Source organism: Ambystoma mexicanum, chromosome 4p (genome assembly GCF_040938575.1).
Source record: "Ambystoma mexicanum isolate Mex_15411 chromosome 4p, UKY_AmexF1_1, whole genome shotgun sequence".
In the NCBI taxonomy this organism is placed as follows: Eukaryota; Metazoa; Chordata; class Amphibia; order Caudata; family Ambystomatidae; genus Ambystoma; species Ambystoma mexicanum.
In genome coordinates, this window is record NC_090927.1 from 1,203,206,866 (window position 1) to 1,203,227,644 (window position 20,779).

Genomic DNA, 20,779 nt, shown 5'->3' on the forward strand with positions numbered 1-20,779 from the left:
AATCCTTTGGTCACTGCCATTAGTCCTGGAGCCTTATCTCATATTACGGCCTGATCTACTTTCCTCCTCTGTCCCTTTTCCTGACCCTTTCGTCTTCCCGCTGACAGACCAATTGGTGCTTTGCACTTACCTCCCTTTTGGGCTATCATCCCTTGTATGCACTTGTTCCTTTTACGCTTGTCTTCATCCCTCATCCTTGCGCTTACTGAACTGAATGTTTCCAAAGCCTGTAAAAAATCACTGCTTTTCTTTTTACAGTCCACATTCATTAACCAATTTAATTGTGCTCATGCATTTAATTTAACACAAAGGTTTTTTATGCAAATGAGATTGGACAGTAACATAAACATATATTGATTACATAAACCATAAAAAAATGGATCCAGACTGTCGCAGTTTTCAATGTGCCTGTCCTAGCCAACATGTGTTTTGACCTTCTCAGTCTTTCTCAAGGCTGATATATGGCATAACATATTCAACAATTTCCAAGATTCATGTGGATCACAGTTCCATGATCAATTATTATAGAACTCCAATTATAGTTAAAAAAAATTGTATACATTACCACAAAAAAGTTGACAATTTGGAAAAGTAGGAGAGAGAACAAAAAAAGAAGAAAGAGGACAAAACCAATGATATTACAAAGAAAAATAACAACAGAAACATGTAATTTACCTGTATTATTCTTGACACATGGTCATCATGACAAATCTTTGATTATACCCTCAATCACCTGTGATTATTCTTTACATTAATTAATTGTCTTAAAACTCCCAGATGCAATGAAACACCCACACTCCATTATGTGTGACTGCTAAATTTAAAAAGTGTACCAGTTATTAATCATTAAAAACTTGCCAGTCACCAGTGAATATCCTTTTTGTGCTGTGTTAATTATCCCTCTAATGTTAACATGTGCAGAGAACATGCTCATCAACATAGGAGCTATTCAGAAAGCCACTCACTGTAGCGCTTCCTTGGTATCATTAGTGAACGACAATGGCTTAAAAGTATCTTGGCTGTTGACTATTATCATCTGAAAATAGGATGATCTATTAGTTCCTTAATCTGTCCTATTAATCACCATACTGTAATTTCCCAAATTTAAGAATGACCTTGTTACTCGCCAATCTTATTTTCCCTTCAATTAAATTGGGTTTACTGGTTTGATAGTGCTGAAATCCTTTAGAATTTGTTTTAACAAAAATTCAAATTGAGATTACATATTTGTAATATTTGTTGCCTTATTACTGCTTGGGCTACTTTTTAGTGCATATTTACTTAAGGATGCCACTCTGAATCATATATTAATTTTAATCAGTAATTTCTTACCAATTAAGAATGGCTTTGTTGGCAACATCCTGTAATAAGTCATGCTCCATGAGGTGGCCAAATCCACTAGATTGCTTAGATCTTCTTGTGGTGCCTTTACCCTTCTCTGGGCCACTGGAAATTGGCAGGACCCCCCCCCCCCCAACCTCCCCGCACACATCCGCTCTTTGTCATATGACCTGCTGCACATTTTCCTAAGTGCAAGATGGTTGGCTAGAGAGACTCCTAGCAAGACCGAGCTCATGGGGCACACCACCACTCCCCTTCTTGCGTTAATCTTGGCTGGCATGCTCAAAATCAGCCTGTCTGAACTGCTACCGGTTTAAAAAAATGGTTGAAGATCAAATGAATATCATCTTAACTGTTCAATTCCCTCCGAATAAAGTGTTATTACATTTCCTTCCAGATTTTTGCCTTTATCACAACGCTACTCTATACTTTGCACAGCTTCCAGTCTTACGTACAATAACAACGGCTGGGTAAAATGTGCATCAGAGCCACGAAGACTCGGTCAGCAAAGTCATACCTGGGCTTCCGCTTCGTTTATATTCAACTGAATGGTTGCCTCAAGAATAAATCGTGTAGAGATGTTGTCCTTCTGAGCCTGAAGTCCTTCGAATGGCAATCAAATTCTTTCGATAGAGCCCTTGATGTCTGCAGGAGCGACGCGACCACACTTCTGAAATGTGATGAACTGTTGTAAACATGTAAGGTCTAGTGGAGACACATTATTTGTGCTAGCACACTGTATTATTTAGGAGTTTACAGGATTATTGCACATTCTCTTTATTTTTGGACTGTTTTCAACATATTCATCATGGTCTAGCGTTTGCCCTTGTCGCACTGGAAGTATTTTTCTTCGAAAGGACTGCGTGTATCATAGCAATGCATCGATACACAATGGTCCCAACCCAGGACTATTTTGCTCTGCATAATTTGCCATCCACAGCCTTTAGGTATTGTATAAAGTATTGCTAAACTGCATTTGTACCAAAATCATTTTGTAACAGAAAGCTAGAAATTGTCCTATGTGGTTCTCACAAAAAGTGTTGTCAGGTTTTGTTTTTTATGTTTCGTATCTCGTTGGTATATTTGTATTTATTTTTTTCTTTTGATGTACCTACTATTGTCTGTCTCTCTCACATCTTTCCCTCCATACCTTAAATAAAACTGTCTGTTGCTCAGTCTCTGGTTGAAACTTTTCTGCTCCTGCTGTGCAAGTACCTCACAACCATGACACGTGTCCGTAGGAACCAATATGCTCCTCAATAAGACTAACGGGCCAGTAATATGAAACAGCCACAGGAGGTCATGTTTTTCGACTACATTAAGTGCACACAGGGGCCCATCTCTTTGCTCTTATGTAATTTCCCTGATTTTCACAATGTGGTGGAAAGGTAAGGAGTAAAATAAAGGTGAAATCACCTCTACTCTTCACAAGTAAATGCCACCTGTAATGTACGCTTTGCAAGAAGCGTTCAATGGATTCCTATGGCAATTTCAGGCGGCTTCAATAGGAGCCCATTGCATTAATGTCAGCGTGGAAATCCAAGCTGGTTCGATGCACCCACATTTGTATGACAGAGCATTTTGTCACCTTCACTTCCCCAAACCAGCATACAAATTTAGCAACAAGAGGTGGTTTGGAAAATGACAGTAAGCACATTAACCATCATGTATTCTGATCTGCTTCACCTGGAAAATGAGAGTGACAGTATTTATCAGATGCAAGTCTATTTGAGGTTTGCATCTACAATGGCATATTTCTAATTGAGATCTGTGGCTTGAGTTCCTTCAGCTCTTCAAGGGTTTGTCTCTAAACCGCACTTACTCAGCCTCTTTTTCTTCAATGGCTTATTCCATGAGTTCCATTGAGCTTCGCAATAAAGACACATAGGGGGACATTTTATAAATACAATGCAAATTGCATGCAGGGGACTGCCAAAGTTAGTACTATGTGCTGTTGGGGGTCCCGGCTTGCAATTTTTAACATTTGCAAGGCAGAATGCAAAACAAGGCAAACTCGCCAGTACTCCAGTTGTATGCTCTGTTTTGAAAAAAAAAATGTTGTCGGCTGCAAAGTACTCTTTGCAGGCGAAGTTTACTTATAGATTGCTATGTAATCCGTCTGCTCTTTAGCAGGTGTTAATTCAAGGCAGATCCCTTGCAAATTCACTCCTTTTACACCTACGTGAAAATATCATGCTGTCTTAAAACAACTTTTTCACAAACGACTGAGGAGGAAAGCACATAACCTGGGCATTTGTCCATATTTGTACCATTCCATTCGCCACCCTTGATACCCCACCACAAAAAAGGTCCAGAATGAGTAATTCCTTTTTTTTTGTTGGCATAAAAGGCTGCAGATTTATTTTCACACCATTGTTATAACTACCAAATTGAAAACACTGCAAATCAAACTTTGTGAAAATAGTTCTGAAGGTGCGGCGACCAGCCGACTGATCCGTGTCCAAACCTTGCTTACCCCTTTTCCCAACCAAGTCTACTGTAGGCCAAAGCTCCCCAACCATTCATGTCTGAGCCCCGCCTGCCCTTGCAGGTGTCCCTGGGTTGGGAGAGTGCCGTTTTGTCGAGGGGAAGCTGAACCCTCATTGATACCTCCAACGCCCTTGCCACGTAGGCCTCCAAGGGGAGCTGGCTGCGAGAAGAGCAAAAACGCTTCCCGCTTTGCCACGGCTCGTTAGTAGTCTGTAAATTGCCACTCGTCGCAAAAACACTGCCTTGCCGTTCTGCGACAACAATGGCCAGGCCTTGCAATTCCGCCGTGGTTAGGCTTAAAACAAAACAAAATTGCTGCCTCCTTCCTCGAGCGTCCGGCATCCTTGTGCTGCAATGCCATGGTAGCAAAACCCGACGGCTTATAAGCCCCTGCCCCCCCCCCTTTCCTTTGTTTGATTTCACAGGCATTCTCACCCGTTTGGCAGGCTTTGAACCCTTCTATACTACGGGGCTTGCCTGCACTCCTCCCCTTACCCATGGGGAGGTAGGTAGACAATGCCCAGTTATTTGGGCGCCACCTCCATTTCCTTTCGTCGTCACCTCCATTACCTGGGCATTTGTCCATATTTGTAACATCACGCCTGCTCATTCCATTCGCCACCCTTGATACCCCACCACATAAAAAGGTGCAGAATGAGTCCTTCCTTTTTTTTTTGGCATAAAAGGTCGCAGATTTTTTTTCACAACATTGTTATAACTACCAAATTCAAAACACTGCAATCCAAACTTTGTGAAAATAGTTCTGAAGGTGCGGCCACCAGCCGACTGATCCGTGTCCAAACCTTGCTTCCCCCTTTTCCCAACCATCTCCACTGTAGGTGAAAGCTCCCCAACCATTCATGTCTGAGCCCTGCCTGCCATTGCAGATGTTCCTGGGCTGGGTCCGTGCCGTTTTGTCGGGGGAAGCCGAGCACTCATAGATACCTCCAATGCCCTTGCTGCTTAGGTCTCCAAGGGGTGCTGGTCGCGAGAAGAGCGAAAACCCTTTCTGCTTTCCCACGGCTCGTTAGTAGTCTGTATATTGCCACTGGTCGCAAAAACACCACCACGCCAAAGGTGGGTCCACACCCACCATGACTCCCCCCTTTCCCCTCTTATAATTCCAGCAGTTTAGTGCACAAATTCCAAAAGAACAGATCCATGCCTGCTGATGACAAATGCATGCCGTCCTTCACATAGTACTCCAGTGATTTTAGATTGATCAGACCATGCCTGACCTGCAGGAAACCTCTGCCCCTGCAGAACTTGGCCATTGCCCTGTTTAATTTCCTCCTTGATTTCTCCACTACGGAATGGCTTTCTGCGCCCCTCCATTCCTGTCTCGGAATGATCTCGGACCAGATGATCTCTCTCTCACGACAATTCCTGTAAGGTGAACATCATTTCCCTCATCAATGACCCCCCTACCCAAGCTTGTCAGGTCATTGCCACCTAGATGGATGATCAATACGTCGGGCCTGTGGTGCTTGCCCAACAATTTGTCAATGTCCCCCTGCGATTGTGCCCATCTCATCCCGGGCACCCCATGCCACCAGATCCGGTACTCGCCAGCGGTCATCCTCTTTTTTTCCGGCGTCCAGCTGGCCCCGGCCCTAGTCACAAAAGAATGCCCCACCACCCAAACAGGCCATCTCCTCCTTCGAGCTGCTGTTAATTGGAGGGAGATCAGAAGGAGATAATGAATACTACATTTTTTCTGGCCTTATGTACCTCCTGAAACAACCCGACTTCAAACCCCCGATTCTCATGATTGGCTCGGGCCCCATGCCCAGCTCGGCTGCTGATGTAGCTTCCCCTATTCTAAAGGAGTGTGTTCCAAACACTCCTCCTGTTGCTCCCATCCCTTTCAAAGCCATATCCATCATGCTCCTGAACTGGAACCTGCTGAGGGCCGACCCATCCCTGTGCAAGAATAGGGGAGACCCCGCACCCGCCTGTTGTTTCTCCTGTAAGAAAGTCGTCAGCCCTGCTACTGGACACACTATGCTCCCCTCAATGCTATAAAGGGTGACTGTCCTCCCTTTTCCTTTCTGATCGGTCTTAGATTTTCTCAGATAAATGCACACCAGCTCCTTTGATAATTGCACATCTTCCAACCTTAAAAACCCAGAGCCCTGTCCCTCTCTATTCTCGGGTACCAGCTCGCTTACTCTGAAGGCTCCAAAGAAGGCCAATGAAAAAGCTGCCTTGAACAAAACACTCTCCCCCTCGCTATGGCAAACCGTACGCAGGGTTTCTATTAGACTGTGCAATTTCACAATATCAATGGGCCCCCTTGCGTCAGGCTTGCTCTCCAATTGCTTTGCCCAACCCTTCATCGCCATCATGATGGTGGGATCAGATTTTACCCCTAGCTTGTAGTAATGCACTATTGCAGCCAAATGACAAGACATCCAGGATCTTGTTTTCCCAGACCGCCATCCCCATCCGACAAAGGCACGTACTGGCACTCCCCTTTGCTGTTCCATCGAAATGTCTTCTTGAAAGGCCAGGAATTGCTCCCAGCACCTCTGTACCTCCTTGCTGTGCCCAGGGCCACGGCATTGTGGATTAGAGAACTCAGATTTCCCCAATCATGCACCACCACTGCACATTGAGCATGGTCATCCTCTTGCTTGCCTCTGGACAGTTCCCCCAAAATTTCTCCGACTGCAAACGAGAGAGAGATAGAGTCAGCTGCCACGTTCTTTACTCCGGGAGTGTGCCGTGCTCTTACCTCAGAGTTCAATTTCACCAAGCTTGCTGTCAGCTCTCTCAGTAACCTCAGTACCCTCACATTGCTGGACGTCCTCTGATTAATGATTTGAACCACTGCCAGGTTATCTGACCACAGCACCACCCTCCTATTCGCTAGTGACTTTCTCCAAAGCTTGAAAGCAACCACGATAGGAAACAGCTCCAGAAAAATGATGTCCCTGGTAATTCCCTCCTGATGCCATGCTGCCGGCCAGGCCTGCCCACACAAGTCGCTCCCCAGAATGGCCCGAATCTGTGTGAGCCTGAAGAGTCAGTAAAAACCTTGAGTTTCTTGCTAGTGACCCACTGCTCCAGCCATAGTAGTACCCCATTGAACTCATCCAGGAAACCATCCTACATTTTGAGATCCTCTTTAACATCCGCCCCCAGCCGCACGTGCTGGGAATCGTGTTGCAGCCCTACAGTCTTGAGCTCAATGCTCCTGGTGAACACTTTCCCTGCCGGAATCACCTTACCCGCAAAGATCAAGTTCCCCGCCAATGATTGCAGCTCCCTCAGGGTGGCCTTACTCCTGCCCCTCATTTCTCTGATTGTTTCTTTAAGCTTCACCACTTTGTCCTTTGGCAATCTACACTTCCCTTCCACAGAATCTATCTCTATTCCCAGGAATGTAAGCCTTGTGAGTGGGCCCACTGTCTTTCCCTTCGCCAAGGGGACCCCATCTCATCCATCAATGCCCAGAACCTCCTCATGAACGCCCCACATTCATCGGTCCCTTCTTTCCCAATTAACAAGAAGTCATCGAGGTAATGCATTACCACCCCGCCCTGAGCCTTGTGCTTCAATGGATACTCCAGAAAGGTACTGCATTTTTCAAAATAAACACAAGAAATAGCGCAACCCAGCAGTAAGCACCTGTCGTAGAAATAAGAGTCCTTCACTTTGAAGCCCAGCAAATGGTAGCTTTCCTTGCTAATTAGCAGTAGCCTGAAGCCTGAATCAGTGTCGGCCGTCCCCATCAAAGTGCCTCTCCTTGAGGTCCTCACTAGCTCTATAGCATCATCATATGAAGAATAATGAACCCTGCAACTCTCTTCCGCTATGCCATCGTTCACGGATGCACCTTCGGGGAAGGAAAGGTGTTTTATGAGGCGAAACTGCCCCTCCTCCCTCTTTGGTACAAGCCCAGGGGTGACACTACAAAATTCTCCAATGGCAGGGAAGTGAATGGGCCCGCCATCCTACCCAGCTTGATCTCTTTAGCAATTTTCTGTGCTACAACCTCCGGCATTCTCACAGCTGTTTTTAAATTGTCTGCTTCCCTGATCCCCACAGCCCCGTTGTAAGGGATTCTAAACCCCCACCTGAAACCTTCCCAAAGCAGTTTAGCATCCAGGCTATTGTGATACGTATTCAAGAATGGGATCAATTTATGCAGGATTATGGGTGTGGGCAAGTGAGTTTCAATTACGCTTAGCCTTCTCTTTGGGATTTGCGCTATCGCTGTGCTTTCCCTCGTCGGAAGACGTGCTGTGGATCCCTGCACCTTTGCCTCCTGTGTGCTTGAATCTGCATATTTTGACAAAGGGGCAATACCCCTGCTCAAACTTCCAGCAAACCGCCTGCTCCCCCTGCTGATAGCTGGGTCGACTATTCCAGGAGGAGCCCCAGTGAAAGGACCCCCTCCTCCTGTCCCCATAGGACCATCTCTCTTATAATACAGCTTCTCGACCTGAGCCTTGTCCCCCATCTCCCTTGATGGCACCATTTTCTCAATGTAACCCCTGACATCCACCTATCCGAAGACATTGCAGGCCAAATCTGCATTATTAGCCTAAAACCCCTGTCATACTTTAACAAAGCTTTGCCGCCATAGGTCAAGTATACGGTATGGATGTACTGCTCATATACAATTAATGCCCCTGCATCCTGTGGGAACATTTCTATTATATGGATACCAGCATCCTGAAGGAAGCCAACCAATTGTGGATGTTCTCCTCTATCGTGACCTTCTCCCTGTCCTTCTTCTCCCTCTCCTTCTCAGACAATTCACGTAAACCCAGCCCCACAGGCTCCATATCTATCAGGGAAAAGATCTTGAAAAATTCCCAAAGGAATCTGCCATACTAAAGAGTTCCCAGCTGCCCATACTGGAGCAAAGCCCGGCATCGCCCTCCCGTACTGTGTAGGATTACCCCACACAATACCCTGCCCTAGGCTGCCTGCCGGTGTTGCTATCGCCCGCTGCAGCTGGCTGCCCTCTTCCAGAGAGGTTTTCCTGGGCAGTGAGGCCGCTTGACTCATGATCGTGGGGCTCACAGCCCCCCCAAGCCACCCAGCCTCTGAACTTCCCCTTGCTGATGCACCGCCTCAGCATTCCTCCCCACTTGATTAAATGCATTGACATTTCCGCACAACATTTGACCATTCCCCCCATTTCCCCATGCTTGCAAGCACTGCATAAACATACCTTTAACCTGTTCCAAGGATGCAGGTCTATCTGATGCCACCGCTGCTGAGCTGGCCACATGCGTGCTGGGTGCACTGCTGCTACACCTTGGAACTTCCACAGGCAAGGCCGCCGGACTGGCAACAGGCCCCTTCTCTCTCCCCCTTCCTTTAGCCCCAGCTGCTTTTCACTTTTTGGCCGCCTCCATCTGCTGCCTAATGGCCTTAGCCTTGGCGGTCATTGTCCTCTTCCTCTTGGCTGCCGGTTCCTCCACCTCACTGGGCCCGCTTTCTTCCTCCTCGATGGCCTGGATCTCTTGCATGGACTCCTCCGCTGAATAGTCAGGAAAGAATAGTGGTGATTGTGACCTGTTGCTTGGCCCAGCTGCTTCCCTATCTAGCTGTGTTGCCACCTTCTGCAACCAATTAGGTCTGTGTTTGGCAGCTGCCATCCGTGCCATCGAGATGAACTGATCCATGTCTTTATCAGGGCAGGAGAACCCTGGCATGCGCACCTCTTGAGTGGACATTCTGTTAATTGCAGCAGCCTGCAGGCAAATGCACTGCGGGATTAACTTGTTGCAGGGGCCTCCAGACATATGAACTGCATTGGAATGCAGCTAAACCTCTTCAATTGCCAGAGGATTTCACCTGCACTGCTCTACTGGCCTTTGCAGCGTCCCTTGAGGCACACACATTGCTATAGGGAACTGCTCCTCCCTTAATGGCCTCACAACACACTGTGCGGCAGCTTCCTGAAAGTTTGTTAGTTCAATACTGGGTTTATATGCTTTCTATCACAGCCTTCTAATCACTGCTGTGACCTTGAAATTGACAAAACTTGACTGTGGCAAATGATTTCCTTAATAACTCAGCAAATGGTACTTTCAATATGGCGTTTTCCCCCTTTCAGCTGACAAGCATAACAATGAAAAGCCATATTGCTGTGCACCCGTCTCGCTGAAGTACACGCCCTCCGGCATTGCCGCAGTGATTTCCTTAGTCTTTCAAACACATTTTTAAATTACAGTACGGCTTTCACCCCCTTTCGGCTGTCCGTAATATGACTGGTAGTCCGCCACTGCTGCGTAATTCACGCTGCAACCAGTTTTTCACCCTTACGCGGCCCGGGATGCACCGTTGCCGTGAACCTGCCTGCTGAACTAGCACACCCCTTCTGGCGTCGCCGTGGTGCAGTAGCAAGAGGGCGATCTGCCAGGCACACTCTCCCCTCTTAGGCCCCCTTGCTCAGCTGGCTAAACCCTGCCACTCAGACTGGTTGGCTCCTCTTGCTGACCTCCACACCGGAGCTCCCTCCACAACGCACCTACGATGGTTCTGGGGGGTCTTCTTGGGATGTCCGTGGCATGCCGCAGCTCCGTTTTTTCTAGGTGCGAACCTCGCGGCGGTCCCAAGGGCACACGCACGCTTTTGGCTTCAGATGAATGCACTTTACCAAAGCCCTCAAGAAAGGACTAGAGCCCCCAAAAATTAAAGGAACACAGCAATTCTATGCTTTTAACTAAACACACCAATTCTCTTTTAACATAAACATGTACCTCTAAACCACGGGTCTGCAAGCTGCGACTCTCCAGATGTTTTGGACTACGACTCCCATGATCCCTCACAATTGAATGTGCTGCATAGGACGGGTGGGGGTGGCAGTCCAGAATATTTGGAGAACAAAGCCTGTAGACCCCTGTTCTAAACAAAACCACGTATGATACACAATCAACGTCTGAGCTGGGAAATGATTTTGAAGTATCTACAGGGCAGCCGGTGGCACTTTCCGCAAGCACCTCTTTGCCTGCAGGTATATGTGCGACCCTCACCCGGGCTGGTGCGCTTCTAAGTGGTTATCTACAAGCTGGCACACTACAAGACCTCTAAATGAAAATAAACACACAGCATAGTCACCTTTATTATTGACTTATGGTGACGTTTAGACACCACATAGCAACTTGAGACATTGCCCAGTGAAATATTAAGAATCTGGCTGTTTTCCATGTGAGACCCTTGTCTATATACTATGTATGAGTAGAATCCTTTATCAACATTTGGGATATTAAAGAAACTCTAAAAGGGAATGAGAATGTTTACCAGCATCCTCCAGTAAAGGTAATGTTTAGCAGGGGTTGGTTCATTAAAAGACTCAACAAACGATGCAGTCATTCATCAGACATCAGCATCTGAAGTCTGGGCGATTGTTGGTCATTATTGTTTTATTCAAATGCCGCCACTCACAACGTGGCATCAACTCACATTTTGAGGTGGAGTTAAAAATGTAGAAAACATGACTTCAATACGTTATTTTTAATGTAAACAGCGGGGTGGCCATAAGGGAAAGCCAATCAGAACTATTACGTCTGGCAAAAAGCAGGTACATGTGGGATCCAGTGGGACGTCAAGGGGAAGGGTTGCCTTCCCCTTGACTTCCTGTTTGCCGGTCTTTTTCCCTACTTAAGGAGCCCTCCAGCCTCTTTTCCTTTGCAGATAGGGAGCAGGTGCAAGTGGATCTTGGTCACCTTGCCTAAGCCTCACCCACCTGGTGCCTTCCTGGTTGCTGCTCTTTTTCACCACTTAGCAAGCCCTGCTCACCTGGTGTCTTCCTGGTTGCCGCTCTTTTTCCCTACTTAAGGACCCCTCCAGCCTCTTTTCCTTTACAGATGGGGAGCAGGTGCAAGAGGATCTTGGTCACCTGGCCTAAGTCCCGCCCCCCTGGTGCCTTCTTGGTTGTAGCTCTTTTTCCCCACTTAGCGAGCCCCGCCTACCTGGTGGCCGCTATTTTTCTCTACTTGAGGAGCCATCCAGCCTCTTTTCCTTTGCAGATGGGAGCAGGTGCAAGTGATCTTGGTCACCTGGCCTAAGCCCCATCCACCTGGTGCCTTCCTGGTTACTGCTCTTTTTCCCCACTTAGCAAGCCCTGCCCACCTGGTGCCTTCCTGGTTTCCGCTCTTTTTCCCTACTTAAGGAGCCCTCCAGCCTCTTTTCCTTTGCATATGGGGAGCAGGTGAAAGTGGATCTAGGTCACCTGGCCTAAGCACCATCCACCTTCTTATCCCTGCCTCTTCCTTCCTGCTCTTAACTCTTAGAACAAGGGTGTCCAAAGCAAAGTGCAGACAAAGAAAACAGCAATTCCTGTTTGGACCTGTTCGGACCAGGAGGGTCCAGGGCCCGAACCCCTGCTCAGACAGCAGGGAAGCATGCACCAACATGTGTTTACTCCCTCTGTCCCCACAGGCCATCCCCACTCCTCTGGTCACCCTGTGATGTTCCCTTGTGTCCCCCTTCTTGCACAGAAGTATTGCCTGTTTTGCTTGATTTTTCTACCCTGCTCCCCCTGATCCCCTCCACCCCTTCAGCCTACTTCTGCAGGAGTCTGTCCTGATACATTCTGGTTTCACCATCATCGTCTTGTGGCCAATGCTGGATTTGGCTTTTATGGACTTCATCGATTCACGGTACATCACCCTTTCTCATGGTAGCTCTGAATCATGCTGTTCTCATCTTCATCTTGCAACCTTATGTGTTACTACTGACTTCTGCAATTGTAGGCTTGCAACATTATGTGTTACGACTGACTTCTGCAATTGTATTTGCTCTCCCCTCTTGCTTCTCCACTCTTTTTGACGGCTTACTCTCTGTTCTCTTCTCTCCCTTCCTCCCTTTTCTTATGTGCTCCCCTCCTCCCCTTACTTTCTTCTATGCACTTACTCTATGAGAATTGTCCCTGGACCTAGTATGATAGCAACCTCGTCTGTTTCTTCCCCCATCCCCTTACTTGTTTTTCCTTCCCCACTGGCCCTCTTCCAGCACTAACTGAAATGTCGTCAGGCCTAATATGATAGTCGCTTGTATTGTTCCTCCCCTCCCTTTCTGCACCCCTCTCCCTCAGCTTTTGTTTTCTCTGGCTCTATGAGAAATGTCGTCAGGCCTAGTACAGTAGTCGCCTGTCTGTTTCCATTTCCTTCCCACTCTCCCCCTCCCTTCCTTATCTATGACTTAGCTCTTGCACTATCTGAAATGTCATCAGGCCTAGTACAGTAGTCGCCTGTCTGTTCCCATTTCCTTCCCACTCTCCCCCTCCCTTCCTTATCTATGACTTAACTCTTGCACTATCTGAAATGTGGTGAGGCCGAGTACGATAGTTAATTTCTCATTCTTACTGTTCATGGCCTGTAAGAATGTCATTGTTTTTCCTTTTTCCCTCCCTTGCTTTGAAGCGCTTTGAAACACATTGTGTATAGGCGCAATATACATAAACTATCATATCATTATCATATCAAGTTCCAATACTTGTAAGCTTTGGATATGAGACGATTTCCTGGAAGCTGGTTCTGTCTACAGTGAGGTTCTCGACCATTCAGATCTTTTTAAGATCCTTTTGGCCGCCTTCATCTGCATTTAAATCCCCTCAAGAGTATAAGAAACCACGGTCGTTGGGTGTTATGTGTTTGATGTGACTGAAATGTATTTATTTATTTTAGAGATTTTGTACGGTGCTGTATGCTGTGGTCAGCTGTTTTTAGGACTGGCTTCTGAACAACTAGCACAAGTATGAAGTTTCAGACCTGATTTAGAGTATTTTCGGTCAAAAGTGGTGTGTAAAATTGAGTCTTTAGACCAGTGAAATGTAAGGCAGGATGTTTCATGTCTTAAGGGTGGTAGGCGGGTGGTTCAGATGGTTACGTCTTGCACATGTAGAGTTCGGCCTCTGAATCGAGTGTAGCTTGATAAACCTATGGCATGAAGGTTCTGGGTCTGACTTAGGCTAGGGTTTGGGCGGAAGACTTTAGGTGTGTAGCCAGGTGTGCAGCCTTGCACAACATATAATATGGCATTGCTTTCCCAATTTAATCGGAAGCCAGTGGAAAGCCTTTTCTACGAACCTGATAGGAACAGTGTGTCACAGATTGAACGCAAGCTGGCTGGCATTGTTCTTGGCTCTTTCAGGCTCAGTAAAGCTCTTAGATGGCACCAGTTTAGAGATGCCACCAAACCCTCTATGTAGGAGAGGGTCAACACAAAGATCAGGGTACATTTATAGGATGGTTGCAGTAGCGAAAGGAAGGACGCTACATGGAAGCCGGAAACCTTGAAGCCCATATTGGGCGCCTTTATTACTCACTGAATATATACAATTTTGTGATCAGAGATTATGTGCCTTCCTGAATTGCCTAGTAGATGATCCAAAAGTACTTAGCAGGAACAGGGGAGAGGCGTACACTCCAATGGGCCCAGGAGACAGATTCCAGTTTTTGATCTATTGGGGCAGAGCTATTTTGTTGAATGCAGCACCTTTCAGCAAGTCGCATTCTTTATTAGTTAAATGTTCCTCATCAGTCATCATATTCCACAGCGATGCTCATAGAGGCTCTTTCCATATGGTACTTATGATGACATAAAGACATATACCAATGGTTCAATATTTTTATGCGCCTGGTGACCACTTCGCTGGTGACGGTGCACGGTACAAAAACCTTTAACATTAACATTATCACATACAGGCAGGCACAAGAGGAAGCAGTCTTCTGATGATTCAAAAGCAATAAACCCATTTGTAATTGTGCCTGCTGCTCTGGGCATGCAGCGAGAATGCACATAAGAGACATTTCTAGCTCGCACACTTTTAATACATAAGGGCTTAACCATCTCCTGCCACTCCTATTCAAATCCAACTAGCATTAGCTCAGTCTTGTTGGCATTCAGTTTCACGCTGTTTGTTTTGTGTAGCATGTTCAGTCAGATGCAGACAGGCACATGATAATCACATCGGGCTCCGCCGTCAAGACGACATAGCAAAGTTATCATCGCCTCGACTATAGAACCGCAGTGCATGGCTTCAGTTGGGATCGTATGCAGGCATTACGCATGCAATGAACAACATGGGGGTTCATTCTTCTCCTCCCTCTGAAAAAAGGACAGGCAGATCGGAAAAGAGTGAGGGACAACACCCTGGGTAAGACGAGTGAAAAGCATCTGGCTATACATAAGCTCTCCTCTTTAACCTTAACACTAACAGCACATCAGTGGCTAACCAGACCCAAAGTGCTGTAGCCTATCAGATCTTGGGTTCTTACCTTCAGCTAACATACTCCCAGTGTCTCTGCCAACCCCAAGGAGAACGGCAGTCCGGTCCCAGGTACTTCCAGCCTGCAAGCATCAACAGCACAGGTTTCACATATTGTGATTTAATCCAAAATTAGGATTTTACACAAATATACAAACACATAGATAAATACATGAATATACTAATGCATAAATAAATCGAACATCTTAGATCCTAAGTCACACTGTATCGATCTACTAATCGATGTTGTTAAAAAATACAGTGATACAATAGTGCAAGAATACAAGTAAAACAAATAAAACAGATAGGACAATAAAACAAATAGGAGAAGCCAGTGGAGCAATGAAACAGTGGGGCGATATAACAATGCAGATGAGTACACAACAACAACAACATAACCAGATGTATATATTTAGATCACTTTCCACAATACCAGATACCAAATATCTCGACAACCGGATCACTAGATGTTTTGTGCAGATTTTAAACCGGTAACAATCCCCTGGAGGCATGGGAAGTGAGGCCAACAAACATGGCTGGAGGTCACTGTATAAGACCACTTTACAGTACATGACATTGAATGGGTTTTCACACATTGTATACATTGTGCCTTTTGGGCAATACAGACCTTTTGATGAACACGCTTTGGGATCTATCACAACCATCTATACGGCCTTGCAATGTCTGCAACCCTAGAAAAGAAGTCTGTCAACACCCTTTTTGCAATATTCAACATTTGTTGAATTGCGCTTACCTGCAACTGAATTGGCAGTTTGTGTTTGTTTCGTTAACAATATACGTAAAGAGAAGTCCTTCAATTTTTTGGTGATCGGAGTCTCGAATGGTTTGACATACGGGTTTGGTTATCTAAACCAACACCCTGGCCCGAGCTCCATAAAAATGTTGTATGATGTAAGTGTTTATTAACTGTTTGCTTCTTCAGTGGCAGGCATAAATTTAGCTCTCACTTTTTATTCCTTACTAGACAATCTCCGGGTTTACAAAGATGGTAATTCAGCCAATTGGGGGATGTCCAGGTGATTTCGAACTTGGACCCACCTTCTTAAACCAAACTCCCCAAAACCTAAACTGGAACAACTCTGTAGATGCTATGGACATCTTTGAGACGCTCTTGGGCAAATGGCGATCCCACAAAAAAATCATCAAGTGCGTCTCGAGGTATCACCAGATTTTCTCCAGTTTTTCAGATCTGAAATCGCCTGGACATCTCCTAATTTGCTAAAGTGCCATCATTGTAAAGTAGGCCCTATTAGCTCACTCCTAAAGCAGAGGGAGGTACCAGAGTGCTGAATTGAAAAAGTTTGCATATTGAACTAGTCGAGAAAACAAAGATTTGGTTTGTCATTCATGCCAAGAACCCCACAAAAATACAACATGTGTTTCTCTGCGACCTCAGGAGTAATACTGCACAATACACATTTTATTTATGTAACTCTGTGGCCCAAAGAGCGTAAGGCAATTCTGTTTCTATCCTAATATCCTAGGTTACTGTGTAGTTATGAAAGGTAATTAATCTAAACAACCCATAGATTGGAATTTAAAAAAATGTGTCATTGGTATTTAGAGAACTGGTACTTCATAATGACATTGTAATGTTGGCATGGCTATAGTGAAGATTGGGTCTGCTTGGGGCCTTGACTACTCACTGTTGCAAAGCTTAATGTTTCTCTCCCAACATTCCGCCTCAATGCTCAGTGTCACCCTTAGCTAAAATTCGAGCAAATTTTATCTGTTGTTTCTAACCAGCTTATAAGTCTATTTTTGTGATTTTGCTACATTATAATGGCATTACCCTTACGTCGTTCTGAGCTCTCAGCTCGCCTCAGGCACATAACTCGGCTGGGGATCAACAATACCTGTTACAGCCTTCTCCCAATGGCTGGAATGCCTCAGCACACCCTTCATGTTGCGTTTTCTAACATGAACCAAGTTTGCTTCAGCAAGTGGTGCCTTCTGTGAGAACACTGTTGGTGCATGCTCTTGTTTGGCTCCCACTTGCCTCACATGCAGGTGAGGCATGCTGCTCCCTCATCCATACGCATGCCTCACATGCAGGTGAGGCATGCTGCTCCCTCATCCATACGCATGCCTCACATGCAGGTGATGCATGCTGCTCCCCCCTCTTCCATACACCATGCCTCACATGCAGGTGATGCATGCTGCTCCCTCATCCATACGCATGCCTCACATGCAGGTGATGCATGCTGCTCCCTCATCCATACACCATGCCTCACATGCAGGTGATGCATGCTGCTCCCTCATCCATACGCATGCCTCACATGCAGGTGATGCATGCTGCTCCCTCATCCATACGCATGCCTCACATGCAGGTGATGCATGCTGCTCCCTCATCCATACGCATGCCTCACATGCAGCTGATGCATGCTTCTCCCTCATCCATACACCTCGCCTCACATGCAGGTGATGCATGCTGCTCCCTCATCCATACACCATGCCTCACATGCAGGTGATGCATGCTGCTCCCTCATCCATACGCCATGCTGTTATGTAGTATAATGGCCAGTGTAGCCTGCTCCAGCTGTTGGTAACACTAACTACGTAACATGCACGGGCTACAAATCACAACCAACCACAAACAAGTTTAAATATTTTTTTAAAAAACGAAAGATGGTGGCCATGGGAACAAAAAGGGAGTGCCTTTAAAATAGAAGCAGCACCCTTTCTATTTCCATTACGTTCATGAATCGAATCCCAGAGCAACGACAGGGGTATGCACACAACAGGAGATGTTGCAGGGAGCCCAGAGCAGGTGAAAAACAACATAAAAAAGGTGAATGGAGTGGCTCACATGCTTCAGAATGTGGCCAATAGCGGCAGTTCATGCCATAGATTCCAAATTGCCGTTTAAGCACCCTGTTGTGTGTTGGTCTAGTGGTTTTGTTGCGTGCGCGTCATGACTGTGTCATGATGCTTCTTTAATAAAAGGGGCTCTGCTGGCACGCGGAGGGCAGTGCAGCAGAGCCCCAGGAAGCGGCAACTTGTGTCTGTGTGTGCTTATTGACGGTGGGCCTTGACACGTGATTGTGGCATGGGCTGTGAGCATTGGCCTGGGTGCCCCCACGCCAAAGCTGACCCGAGCTGGGTGCCTCCAGCTGGGGTTGCTGGAGCCGGTGATCCGGACTGGGCAGGGTGATCCCTGCCCCTCACACTCTGCGTGCCCGCAGCGCCCTGGTGCCGTGTCGTGTGCCCCGAAACCATCTGTGGCCTGCCCCAGTGACCGGAGGTGGGCCACCACATTGGCGACGAAGAGCTTGTGCCCGCTTGGTGGTGATACCATTCCACCACGCGGCGACCGCGTGGTGGAAGCACGTGGTGGCACAGGGACCTGTAGTGGAATTCCTGCACAGGTCGCCTGGTGCCCGCTGCGGTGCTGAAAAGGACTGCTTGGGGCGGCGGCACGAGCATGGTGCGGCCGTCCAGCCCTGAACGTGGAGGGGGGACAATCAGACAGCAGCGTGAGCCGCGTGGAGCCCAGGCCCGGCACAAAGAAAGGGGGCGGAGCCTCGAGCTCTGGGTCCACGGCTCATCGGCGCATCCCATCAGAGTGGGGAGCAAACCCGCCTAGCCCGGGCTGCCGACGGGTGAAATCACCTGGGTTGGAACTGAAAAAAAACCACAGAACGGCTCGTGGGCAGCTCACCTCGCCCGGAGTCCGGCCTGAAAGGGGTGGCGTGCACTCCCCACCATTAAACACGGAGACAAAGTAAAAGGGACGGGGCCCCATCATCTCTAGGCCGCGGGCGGAAAACACGGCCCACTCTGGGGGCCGCGTGGTGAAACGTTGCCCTGGGCAGACACGGCCCAAGGAATAGCCCCAGAACAGCCAGTAAAGGGTGAAGAGGACAACAGTGGTTTCTCTTCTCCCTTCCACGAGGGGGTGGGAATATAACAGCTGAAGGCAATCCTCTGGAGGAAATAAAAAAAAAGGGAGGTCATGAACCCATCCTGACCTCTGCATCTGCCTCGGGCCCAAAAGGGTAGCGGCTCCACCTCACGTGCTCGTGCGCCCGCGGGGCAGGGGCATGCGGGGTGGCCCAGTTGAGGCCAATCACCAGTGACTGTCAAGGGGTGGCTTACAGTGACAAGCACTCCTGTGCTCAGTCAAATGGACACTTCAACGGGGCTGCACCCATCCTGACGCCCTCCCACCATCAACACTCCCCAGAAGGGAGGGACTGCCCGGGGAGAATTGGGGCGCCTCAGGAAGACTTCCCCACAAAGTGCTAGGCCCCTGCGGCCCAGGGACTCTGAACACTCCCCAACACTCAACCGCTGTGGCCACAACCGGCATCGCACCCAGCAATCAACATGTCGGACAACGAAGGGACGTGTCGAGGACAGCTCGTGCAAATACAGTACTTTGATGTCGTGGGTGCGCCTGTCAGTCTGGGACCCCGGTGGACAGCCTGGGTGGAGAACCTGGAACTATACTTCGAGGCGGTGGAAATGAAGGACAAGGCCAAACGCCCAACCCTCCTGTACTCCGCCGGACTGGCAGCCCAGAGGCTATTCAAGACACTAAAGCCCATGGATCAGTCCTATGACGCGGCCATCGCAGCCCTGAACGAGTACTTCCGACCCATGGTCAACAGGGACTACGAACGGTTCAGGATGAGGTGCGCGAGGCAGGAGGAAGTGGAGAGCCTCGATGCATTCCACGGGAAGCTGCACGGCATTGCACTGTCCTGTGCCCTGGGTAATTTCGAGGAGGACGAGGTCAGGGCGCAGATCATCTATGTCTGCAGTTCCTCCAAACTGCGCAAGCAAGTCCTGAGGGACCCAGCGCTGACCCTCGACCGGATACTAGATCTTGGCCGTGCCCAGGAACTGGCAGAGGTGCGGGCCTCAGTCATGGACTCATCTAGACAACACCTCAAGATGGAGGCCCCCATGCAGCGGGTCAAACTGGAGGAGGTGGCAGCTGTCGGCAAGTGGCAAGGAGGAAAGCCGGTGAGGAGGGGAGACTGGCCTGGGTGGGATCTTCCACACCCGCAGCACTGTACTGCGAAAGGACACATCTGTGGGCGGTGCGGGAAGGTGGATTACTTCGCACGGGTGTGTCTTGCCCTGACACCAGCCAGAATGGTGGGGACATCGCAAAGGGGGGAGTCGAAGGGGAAAAAGAACCCCAGAGTGGCTGCGGTCCAAGATGCGGGAGAGGAGGCAGATGAAGAGAATATATTCTTTCTGTCCTGTAGCAGCACCCCTGGCCAATTCGATCCCGGTATCTTCTAAGTTGGATCAGCCCGCGGACGGGTCCCGTGGTGAGCGGACTGGAACACACCTGTGTGGGTGTATTGTGTAAAGTTCTAGGTTTGGAGTAGTGATTAGGTGGTGCGCGGACTAGAATGCACCCAATGTTTGCCGTGATGATGTAGGAGCACAATGGGTGCGTGGACTAGAAGGCACCAAGTTAGACCCAGCCGTGGGTCGCTGTTTTTGTTTGCAGTGGGTGGTGTTTTTTTTTGTTATAATAAAGGAGGGATGTTGTGTGTTGGTCCAGTGGTTTTGTTGCGTGCGCGTCATGACTATGTCATGACGCTCCTTTAATAAAAGGGGCTCTGCTTGCACGTGGAGGGCAGTGCAGCAGAGCCCCAGGAAGCGGCAACTCGTGTCTGTGTGTGCTTATTGACGTTGGGCCTTGCCACGTGATCGTGGCCTGGGCTGTGA

The 20,779-nt window shown here is 47.9% G+C and overlaps 1 protein-coding gene across 1 annotated transcript in view; it reads left to right on the forward strand.

The window, feature by feature from the left end:
- Positions 1–2,519, forward strand: part of MALL (mal, T cell differentiation protein like) — a 72,637-nt gene extending 70,118 nt beyond the window's left edge. Inside the window, exon 4 of the mRNA XM_069606853.1 lies at positions 1,739–2,519. Within this exon, the coding sequence (XP_069462954.1) occupies positions 1,739–1,801 (63 nt within the window). The 3' untranslated portion in view covers positions 1,802–2,519. The remainder of the gene's footprint in view (positions 1–1,738) is intronic.
- The last annotated feature ends 18,260 nt before the right edge of the window (positions 2,520–20,779 follow it).